General features: G+C 43.1%; 1 protein-coding gene across 1 annotated transcript in view; it reads right to left on the bottom strand.

Moving 5' to 3' along the window:
* Nucleotides 1–12035, bottom strand: part of THSD7A (thrombospondin type 1 domain containing 7A) — a gene marked incomplete at its 5' end in the record, with an annotated part of 209493 nt that overhangs the window by 67151 nt on the left and 130307 nt on the right. Inside the window, 1 exon segment of the mRNA XM_073629537.1 lies at nt 6408–6586. Coding sequence (XP_073485638.1) covers nt 6408–6586 — 179 coding nt within the window.

The raw sequence follows: 12035 nt of genomic DNA, 5'->3' as shown, positions 1-12035 counted from the left end.
AAACCCCCCCGCGGGAGATGAATGGGGGGTGGCAATTTCCCCCGCAGTGCTCTGTGCCCCGAGCCCACCCTTTTTTTCAGGCTCTAATCATGCGCTTAAAAAAAAAAAAAACCCATAGAAAACCATGTGTCCGGCACCCTGCAAGTAGATTAGGGCCCGGGCGCATGGATTAGGGGGGCGCCCCTTATGGACAAGCCGCCACTGTCTGCTAGTACATCTAATACTCCCCTCCCCCCCAAACTGACAATACTTCTATCTGCTGTGCCTCCTGTGCACCTTCATTCAGAGTAGGGGAACTTTAATACAGGAGGTGTGTTACTGGCCAGATCAGCAGGTGAAAACAGAGGGAATAAAGCCAGAGAAAAGAAAACAAATGCAGCCATCACATCTAATGATTTGGGTGTTTGGGTTTCATACTATGTTCAATCCTATATGAGATATTGGTGGTTGCATTTAGATCTGTTTTATTATCTCCAGAACAGATACGGATGAGAAGTTTGTAATGTGGTGTAAAAAGCTGATTTTTTTTTTTCGCCCAAAAGGGTGGAATTTCATATTAAACTGTATATAAAAAAAAAAATAGTAATAAAAAATAAAATCCCAGAAAAGAGGGAATGGTTTGATTCTGGAAGGTAATATAAGCTCTGGCTATGTGTGGCTGCGAGATGTTTCATAAGCAAATTGTTCAACCTAATTAGCTAAAACCAGTTCATGGAGAGCAGCCAAGGAGGAAGAAGCCCGCGGCCAGACTTCAAATGACATTCAGGTGTAATAAGCTCGCCGCCAAAACTGCAAAAACGGCCCGCCGCTAATTGAAAAAGTTTACAGAATGTGTTATAAAGCAGATAAAAGAAATGGATGAAAACAGCTCGGCCTGCCAGCGATGAAGAGGAATTATAAATGACCCGAGACCCTGAATAAGCAAAACTACGGGAAGAACAAAGGGTTGGGATTGGCTCCTTTTTCTGCCCCAATTTTATGTAATTTTTCACAATGGCTCTGATTCACCAAACTGCATTACCACTTAAAGTGGACCTGTCATCAGACATTTTCAAGTTAAGTGTCAATTAGGGATGAGCTGAAATGCCCTGGATTTCACAGCAGAAGCTGTTTCCTTTCAGACTATTCCTTGAAAGCCTATATCAAGCTATCTCTAATTAGAAACCCCAGTGCTATTTTATTTTAGAGTACGTATTTTTTAAAGGATGAATAAATGGTTTATATAGGAAGCACTACACTGTATGTGTATATATACTGTATATATATATATATAAATATATATATATATATATATATATATATATATATATATATATATATACACACATATATTATATATATATATATATATATATATATATATATATATATATATATATATATATATATATATATATATATATATATATAATATTATATTATATTATATTACCAAAAGTATTGTTGGGACACCTGCCTTTACATACACATGAACTTTAAATCTTTAAATGGCATCCCAGCCTTATGCCCCGTACACACGATCGTTTTTTTCCGCCAACAAATGTTGGATGTGAGCTTGTTGGCCGAAAGTCCGACCGTGTGTACGCTCCATCGAACATTTGTTGTCGGACTTTCCGCCAACAAATGTTGGCTAGCGGGTTCTCAAATTTTTCGCCAACAAATTTTGTTGTCGGACTTTCTGATCATTTGTACACAAGTCCGTCGCAGAAAAGTCCTCGCATGCTCGGAATCAATGCTCACCAAGCACAACATTAGCAGAAAGAGCCCAAAGGGTGGCGCATGACTATTGAACTTCCTTTTTCTCGGCTCGCCGTACGTCCTGTACGCCACTACATTCGTAATTGTTGGCCAACATTTGTGTGACCGTGTGTATGCAAGACAACATCCTTCGAACAAAAACCCACGGTTTTGTTGCCAGAAAGTCCGATCGTGTGTACGGGGCATTAGTCTGTAGGGTTCAATATTGAGTTGGCCCACCCTTTGCAGCTATAACAGCTTCAACTCTTCTGGGAAGGCCGTCCACAAGGTTTAGGAGTGTGTCTATGGGAATGTCTGACCATTCTTCCAGAAGAGCATTTGTGAGGTCAGGCACTGATGTTGGACGAGAAGGTCTGTCTCGCAGTCTCCACTCTAATTCATCCCAAAGGTGTTCTTCCAGTAAAGGCAACTTTTAAGGCGTCAGCATGCCAAGACATTTTGGACAATTTCATGCTCCCAACTTTGTGGAAAGAGTTTATGTTCCAACGTGACTGCGCACCAGTACACAAAGCAAGGTCCATAAAGACATAAGTGGCTTAAAAAAAAAAAACACAACAGACCCCTCCAAAGGTCCCCCATAGCAGACCCTCTGTTGTGTATTTTGGGGGCCCTTTGGAGGAATCTGTATTTTTTTTAAGAAGCCAGCAGGGAAATGTCATTTGCTGGCAATGTGAAACGCTTTTTTTTTTTTTTTTTGTAAATGTCAGTTCTTGTAAGGCCTTAACCCTGCCTTGGAAGGGGGGGGGGGCACATCGTTGATGGCCAGAAAGTGCAGCAGCAGCACTGACGTTTACAAGTGAAAAAAGTGTTTTGAATTGCCAGAAAATGACACTTCCCTGCTGGCTTCTTTCAAAAAACAAAACAAAAAAAAGAGCACACAGCGGACTCTCTGCTGTGTATTTAGGGGGACCTTTGAAGGAATTTCAAGCAAATGACATTTCCCTGCTGGCGTCTTAAAAAAACCCAAAACAAAAAAAAAAAAGAACAGCACACAACAGGACCTTTGGGAGACCTTTGGAGGAATCTGTTTTTTTTTTAAAGAAGCCAGCAGGAAAATGTCATTTGCCAGCAATTTAAAACACTTTTTGTTTATTTTGTAAATGTCAAAGCTGCTGCAAAAAAAGGAGCTTTTAAAAAAAAAAACGTAATTTCCCAGCTGTATAAACTGTATCATTTTTTTCTCTGTAAACGTCACTTTTGCTCTAGTACATCCAATTCTTTTACACGCATATTTTATTAGATGTAAACATGTAATTGTTGTAATAATGATGTATATAAAAGAGCTGTAAAAACTTGACAGAGGTTGAAACACCTCACCACACTATTAAAAAAAACAAAAAAAGATACACTGCACCATTTTATAAACAAAAGAATAATTTTATTTTATTTATTTATTTATTTTTTAATTTTGGTTTTCCAGCACAGTGACCATTCCACAGAAGAAAATGATCCTGAATTACACCAATCATCCTCTAGGGGGCAGTTGTGTCCCAGATTAATCATCCTTCCCAGCAGACCCACTGGACGACATTCATATGGCAGAAAATATGTTAGTAAAAGCGTCTTCAATTACAAGTTAGTCATTTTGACCAATTGACCAACGTATGGCAATAAAGCAGAGCGCTTTACAGAGTGACAGAGTGACACTTCCAAGAAAATGGCCAGGCAGCCCTAAGGCTGGTTCATGGTCTTCCTGGAATAAGCGGAGTGATTATGTCTGCACTCTGCTGTATGCTAATCAATAAAAATAATAATATGAAGCCTCCCTAGAGGGTGAGGAGCCTCAAGAGTGAGCCTGCCAGAACCTCTCCAGTATATGACTGTGTGTAAGAAGAGGTTATGTTCACCAAACTGAGAAATCTGTATTGTACCCATAAATTATATTTTCAGATGGGTTTTACTGCTCAGAATGTGGTCTACTGTGGTCCAACCACGGCACTCCTTTGTTATAAAAATTACCAATTGATGCAAAAAATTGTCTAGCTGTCAGTCTCTTGTCATCACCTGTACAGCGACACTTAAAAGGTGCTGGCACATATTTTCTTTGGTTTGCTGTGGTGCCATCATAGGCGTGCGCACAGGGTGTGCCAGGTGTGCCTGGGCACACCCTAATCACCCCATGTGCATTAGCATTATCCAGGGACAGCACCAGGTGGGTGATTGGGTACGCCAGTGGCCAGTGTAAATGCCTCCATTATATTAAAGGCTAGGTTCAACAGTAGGAAAACGTTACACCCGTATTTAGGGCATAACGTAATATGCTCCCAGTCAACTGTCTCCCACCACCAGAGCCTCCTTTCTGTGACCGCAGGTGGCGTTCATGTGTGTTTGAGATTTGGGGTGCACACACTAATGCAATAGGCTGCGCACACCTATGGGTGCCATCCATCAGTTGTTTTAGCAACAGACATAATAAGATAAGTCTAGGTGGTGGACTTATGGTCTGTTGTATGATGGAGATATGCATTTCTGCCCCCATGTCTGCATGCCTGCTGTGGCCATTATGCGCCATGCTGTAGATAATCCAGCAGAAAGCAGGACACTTGAAGGTGGGGGAGACGCCAAAATGTAGACAGGGGAACTATAAGGTGGGCAGGGACACCATAAGCTCCCATATGATCGGGACACCAGGGTGCTATGGCAGAGAGATGTAGACAGGAGCACCAAAAGGTGGGCAGGGGCACCACAAGTTTCCATATGATGGGTAAACCAGGGTGCTATGGCAGGGAGATGTAGACAGGAGCACCAAAAGTTGGCCAGGGACACCACAAGCTCCCATGTGATGTGTAAACTGTGGTGCCAGGGCAGGCAGATGTAGGCAAGAGCATCAAAAAGTGAGCAGGGACACCACACACTCTAATATGATGGGGACACCAGGGTGCTGTGGCAGGGGGATGTAGGCAGGAGCACCAAAAGGTGGCCAGGGACAACACAAGCTCCTAAGTGATAGGTAAACCGTGGTGCCAGGGCAGGCAGATGTAGGCAGGAGCATCAAAAAGTGGGCAGGGACATCACAAACTCTAATATGATGGGGACACCAGGGTGCTGTGGCAGGGAAATGTAGACAGGGGAATCAAAATGTGGGCAGGGGCACCACAAGCTTCCATATGATGAGACACCAGGGTGCTACGGCAGGGAGATGTAGACAGGAGTACCAAAAGGTGGGCAGGGACAACACAAGCTCCTATGTGATGGGTAAACCAGGGTGCTATGGGAGGGAAATGCAGACAGGAGCACCACAAGCTCCAATATGATGGAGACACCGGGGTACTATGGCAGGGAGATGTAGACAGAAGAACCAAAAGGTGGGCAGGGGCACCACAAGCTCCCATATGATCGGGACACCAGGGTGCTATGGCAGAGAGATGTAGGCAGGAGCATCAAAAAGTGGGCAGGGACACTACAAACTCTAATATGATGGGGACACCAGGGTGCTATGGCAGGGAAATGTAGACAGGGGAATCAAAATGTGGGCAGGGGCACCACAAGCTTCCATATGATAAGACACCAGTGTGCTATGGCAGGGAGATGTAGACAGGAGTACCAAAAGGTGGGCAGGGACAACACAAGCTCCTATGTGATGGGTAAACCAGGGTGCTATGGGAGGGAAATGCAGACAGGAGCACCACAAGCTCCAATATGATGGAGACACCAGGGTACTATGGCAGGGAGATGTAGACAGGAGCACCAAAAGGTGGGCAGGGGCACCACAAGCTCCCATATGATGGGTAAACCAGGGTGCTATGGCAGAGAGATGTAGACAGGAGCACCAAAAGGTGGCCAGGGACACCACAAGCTCCTATGGGATGGGTAAACCGTGGTGCCAGGGCAGGCAGATGTAGGTAGGAGCATGAAAAAGTGGGCAGGGACACCACAAACTCTAATATGATGGGGACACCAGGGTGCTGTGGCAGGGAAATGTAGGCAGGGGAATCAAAACATGGGCAGGGGCACCACAAGCTTCCATATTATGAGACACCAGGGTGCTATGGCAGGGAGATGTAGACAGGAGTACCAAAAGGTGGGCAGGGACAACACAAGCTCCTAAGTGATAGGTAAACCGTGGTGCCAGGGCAGGCAGATGTAGGTAGGAGCATCAAAAAGTGGGCAGGGACATCACAAACTCTAATATGATGGGGACACCAGGGTGCTGTGGCAGGGAAATGTAGACAGGGGAATCAAAACGTGGGCAGGGGCACCACAAGCTTCCATATTATGAGACACCAGGGTGCTATGGGAGGGAAATGCAGACAGGAGCACCACAAGCTCCAATATGATGGGGTCACCAGGGTACTATGGCAGGGAGATGTAGACAGAAGTACCAAAAAGTGGGCAGGGATACCACAAGCTCCCATGCGATGGGTAAACTAGGGTACTATGACAGGGAGATGTAAACATGAGCACCAAAAGGTGGACAGGGACACGACAAGCTCTCACATGGTGCAGACACCAGGGTGCTCTAGCAGGGAGATCTCACTTCTGAAGTTCCTGAGAGACAAGAGAAGTCAGGAGATGACTCAACCCAGCAAACACCAACCATAGCTGATCAACACTGGTGGATGGACTGGCCCCTTATTCCTTGGCATACAGACCTAAATATGTACAGAACGTGAAGTGAAAGTCATACTTCTAAAAGATATTTACTGTACCTGATTGGTATGGTCCAGCTTTGGGCAAGGTCTTCCCCCATTGTAAGGCTTTTCACGTAGCCACTTGGACCGGACTTTGACCCCGCTGCCACAGGACTTACTACATCGGGACCAGTTCGACCATTCGCTGAGTTTACAGTCAGAGGGACATGGAATAATGCAAGCTTCTTCTATGTAACCTAATGGGGTGGAAAAACAATAAGCATTTATGTAATTTTGTTTTTTTCTTTAATATATTACCCTTCCTTGTCGCTCCTCTATGCTGCTCAGCTGGAGTCATACTTTATTACTTATCTTACAAACCTTCTGTATTTAATACTACAATGCAGTATTATTGGAACTCTTAACCAGCCTATCGGTGCACCGGCAGTGTCTAATTTACTAAGGCAAATAAAACAAGAGCAGTGACAAATCTTTATGAAATCACGGGCCTACACGCATGCAGATGTCTCCATATATTGTATTTGAGATCCCTGTAAGATTTACTGCGGCAAAGCAGCCCCGCTGCGCTGGATCACACATGATCCAGCACTTCTAGGCAGGGGAAGTGCTACAGCCCCGGCTGTGCTGCCATTCGCTACAATACAAGCAGTTTAGCGGGTCCTGGCCAATAATTTATAGCCGAAACCTGCCAATCGCCTGAGCCAATGACAGAAGAGAGCCCTGTATAGGTAAGCAACACAATAACAGTCCCATTACTGTATAAGTCGCTGATCCCCGCCATTAGTAGTATAAAAAAAATAGATAAATACAAATTCCAGTATTATGTATACAATATATAACATAGAGCTGCACGATTCTGGCCAAAATGAGAATCACTATTTTTTTTGCTTAGGATAAAAAGATTGCGATTCTCTCACAATTCTCGCAATGTAAAATCTTTCACATTATACAAAAAAAAAAAGGGCTAACTTTACTGTTTTTTTTTTAAATTAATTAAAGTAATTTTTTCCAAGAAAATTGCATTTGAAAGACCGCAGCGCAAATACAGTGTGACATAAAATATTGCAACAACCACCATTTTATTCTCTAGGGTGTCTACTAAAATATATATATATATATATATATATATATATATATATAAAATGTTTGGGAATTCTGACTAATTTTCTAGCAAAAAAAAAAAAAAAGATTTTAACTTGAAACCAACAACAAATGTCAGGAAAAGGTTTAGTGTTTAAGTGGTTAAAAATTTTTCACTTCTATTCCATTAACAGATTGTTACAATGTTTATACTTAAGTTCAACTGATAAAGAATGTTTTGAGTCTTGGCAGACTGCCCGTTTTTTTCCTTCCTTTCTTTTGAGGGCTGTGGCTTCAGAAGAGCAGAGAGAATTCTTTGCATAGAAAGAATCGGGAAACACTTTTGTCAAGATCGCAATGGGGAAAAAAATTGCGATAACGATTCTTGACGATTAATTGTGCAGCTCTAATATAACATAGTTTGTAGACGCTAAAGATTTCATGCAAACCAATCAATGTACACTTATAGGGATTTGTTTTACCAAAGACATGAAGAAGAATACATTTTGGCCTAAAATTTATGAAGAAATTTGATTTTATTGGATATGTTTTAAAGCAGAAAGTAAAAAATATTGTTTTTTTTTTTTTTCGTTTATATTGCAAAAAATAAAAAGCCCAGTGGTGAACAAATACTACCAAAAGAAAGCTCTATTTCTGTGAAAAAAAATTATATAAATTTGGTTTTGGTGCAGAATTGTATGACCGCGCAATTACCAGTTAAAGCGACGCAGTGCTGAATAGCAAAAAATGGCCTGGTCGCGAAGGGGGTAAAATCTTCCGGGACTCAAGTGGTTAATCCATCTCTATCTAAAAAAAATAAATAAAAAAGATTTCAGAGATGTGGATCATATATACCAGGGATATGCAATTAGCGGACCTCCAGCTGTTGCAAAACTACAAGTCCCATCATGCCTCTGCCTCTGGTTGTCATGCTTGTGGCTGTCAGAGTCCCACATGGGACTTGTATTTCTGCAACAGCTGGAGGTCCGCTAATTGCATATCCCTGATATAGATCAATAGGGGCCCCTAGTGTCAACTTCGGTACCCTGGTGATCTCTGTGCCCAAACCGCAATGCCGCACCAAACTGTCAGAAAAAAGCTCACACAAGGAGAAAGTCGAAAATACTTATAATGTAACAAGATTTATTTAAAAAAAAAAAGTCATCTAGTAGAGAATGTGCAGATTTTGGGGGAGCACAGAGATCACCAGGGTGCAGATGCCATACTAAAGTTGGCACTAGAGGCCATGATCATCCTATAGTAAATGATGACGCTATATGGGCTACATTTTACTGTAGCAGTGAGTCTGGTGAATGTCCAATCTAATGGAAGTTGGTGTGGGTTCATACACTGGCGGATTTACGTCCAATCAAGATCTAATGGTGGAGAATTGACTGTTTTGTCACGATTTATTTATTTATGTTATTTTGGACTTTAATCAAAGAGAGTGTATAGGGCACTTGATTTAAGCATTTTAGATGCACCTTTGGTTTAGTTTATCATTTTTTGATAAAAAATAAATAAATTAATCTTCAAGATTTACAATCTATTTTGCACTTTGGTGCCTTAAGGCCTTGTTCACTCCTATGCAGGTTGCAGTTGATGTATATTCCAGGTGCATTTTGCATTTTCAATACACGTTTTTGAGCCATTGAAGTCTATAGAACCAAAAAACACAACCTGCTGGTTCCTGGCCCTTTCCATAAAATACACAAATGTAAACGTGACCCATAGGACACAATGTTAAATGGACTGTAGTGTGTTTCTGCAGAACTGAAAACGCACTACAAAAATGCCTAGGTGTGAACCAGGCCTTAGTATATTAGCCTCTTTCCTGACAGCGCTATAGTCAAAAGATGACTACAGCATGGTTGTCCAGTTCTAGGAGGGCCTCCATATGCCTCCTCATCCGCGCCCATCACTGCCGCCTATCCGTGCCCATCAGCGCTGCCTATCAGTTCCTATCAGTCCCCATCAGTGGCACCTATCATTGCCCATCCGTGCCACCTATTAGTGTCATCTATCAGTGCCGCCTCATCAGTGCCTCCTTATCAAAATAAGGCTACAGCACGGTCATCCAGTTCTGGGAGGGTGTCCATGTGCCTCCTAATCAGTGCTGCCTATCTGAGCCCATCAGTGCTGCCTATCAGTGCCCATCACTGCTGCCTAACCATGCCCATCAGTGCTGCCTCATCAGTGCCTCCTTATCAAAAGCTGGCTACAGCACAGCCGTCCAATTCTGGGGAAGCTTCCATGTGCCTCCTCTTCAGTGCCATATAATAAGTACTATACTATACTATAAGTGTCCATCACTGCCGCATATACGTGCCCATCAGTGCTGCCTATCAATTCCCACCAGTGCCTCCTTTTCAGTGCCCATCAGTGCCACCTATCAGTGCTCATCAGTGCCTCCTTATCCAAATATGGCTACAGCACGGTCGTCCAGTTCTGGGAGGGCGTCCATGTGCCTCCTCATCAGTGCTTCCTATCTGAGCCCATCAGTGCTGCCTCATCAGTGCCTCCTTATCTAAAGATGACTGCAGCATGGTCGTCCAGCTCTGGGAGGGCATCCATGTGCCTCCTAATCAGTGCCGCCTATCAGTGCCCATCACTGCCGCTTATGCGTGCCCATCCGTGCTGCTTATCAGTTCCCATCAGTGACCATCAGTGGCACCCATCAGTGCCACCTATCAGTGCCATCTATCAGTGTCCATCGGTGCATCTATCAGTGCCCATGAGTGCCATCTATCCGTGTCCATCAGTGCCACCTCATTAGTGCCTCCTTCTCAAAACATGGCTACAGCACGGTCCTCCAGTTCTGGGAGGGCGTCCATGTGCCTCCTCAGTGCCACCTATCAGTGCCCATTACTGCCGCATATTCGTGCCCATTAGTGCTGCCTATCAGTCCCCATCAGTGCCTCCTTATCAGTGACCATCAGTGGCACCTATCAGTGCCCATCAGTGCCATCTATCAGTGCTCATCAGTGCTGCCTCATCAGTGCTGCCTATCAGTTCCCATCAGTGCCACCTTATTATTGACCATCAGTGGCACCCATCAGTGCTCATCAGTACTGCCTCATTAGTACCTCCTTATCAAAATATGTCTATAGCACGCTCGTCCAGTTCTGGGAGGCTGTCCATGTGCCTCCTCATCAGTGCCACCTATCAGCGCCCATCAGCGAAGGAGGAAAATTGTTTATTTGCAAAATTTTAGAAACAGAAACTAGGAAAAAAACTTTTTTCAAATTTTTCATTTGTTTATGAAAAAATAAAAAACCCAGTGGTGATTAAATACCACCAAAAGAAAGCTCTATTTGTGTCATATGAGTTCAGTGTTGAATGGCCGCGCAATTGTCATTCAAAGTCCGACGGAGCTGAAAACTGTCCTGGGCAGGAAAGGGGTGAAAGTGCCCGGTACTGAAGCGGTTAAACCCACAGTATTACTTTTTGTATTGATTTTGTTTTGATTTGATTTGATTTGCAGCGGCTCTTCCTCCTTCCATTCCGTAAGCTCTGGACAGTATCTACAGTATCGCATTTCAGGCCTATCATCAGCGGCGTTTGAATAAACAAAGAACTAATAATGGATTTTATTCTATGAAAATGTTAATATTTCGTTATCTTCCCGAAAGAGCCGACATTACGAAGACAACCCGCCTCCTTTATCCGTCTTCCCCATTTCATCTAGATACAAATGGCTCCTTTTCTTTTTTTTTTTTTTCTTTCCAGCAGAAAACGGTATCGTCTTTTGCGGCAGAAAAGTAATATATCAAAACGGAAATCAGAGAGCGCTATCTCCCCATGTAATCCAATAAAACATTTTATTACTTGTTTGAAACATTAAATTATACGGGGAGCATGCATAATTAATTGGAAGCACATCTTGCCTTATCTCCTTATGTAGGGCAGCGCCGCTCGGCTTACTTGAAGTTAATCAGCGGTATAAATCATTACAGAAAATTAATTTCTGGATTTGCGGGTTCAACTCAGGCTGAGCCGCTGCAGCTCTTTACACACTAATTTATAGGAGTTTTGCAATATTATTAGCCAGGAAGGGGGAAGATTAAATGCCGGGTTGTGGCGTTTTTCTTTTTTCCTTTTCTGCGATTGCTTTTAGCGTTTGCACAGCCATATTCCCCCGGGTAAATAATTCTATGGATAATATGAGATGTGTAGATGTTAGGGAGCGCGGGGGCTTCAGATAATGGAAAACGAAAATCCAAAAATATACTTAATATAGATCAGTGATGGTGAACCTTGGCACCCCAGATGTTTTGGAACTACATTTCCCATAATGCTCTTGCACTCTGCAGTTTAGATGAGCATCATGGGAAATGTAGTTCCAAAACATCTGGGGTGCCAAGGTTCACCATCACTGATACAGATTAATAAAAAAGGCAAATGTGTGCTTGTTGAAGCGGAACACCAGATATTAAAAGAAACACACTGAACCCAAACGATCGATTCGTCAAAACAATCATTAAAGGCTGAGCTCACCCGAAAACAATGTGTGCATTTTTAGTAGACACTGGAGAGTTACGGCACGTTTAGACTTGCGTTTAGGCAGCGTTAACCCTGGTTAAGAATGGCTGGATGATGACCTGC

Source organism: Aquarana catesbeiana, linkage group LG05 (genome assembly GCF_042186555.1).
Source record: "Aquarana catesbeiana isolate 2022-GZ linkage group LG05, ASM4218655v1, whole genome shotgun sequence".
Taxonomy (NCBI): domain Eukaryota; kingdom Metazoa; phylum Chordata; class Amphibia; order Anura; family Ranidae; genus Aquarana; species Aquarana catesbeiana.
This window is presented reverse-complemented; position numbering and strand designations above follow the sequence as displayed.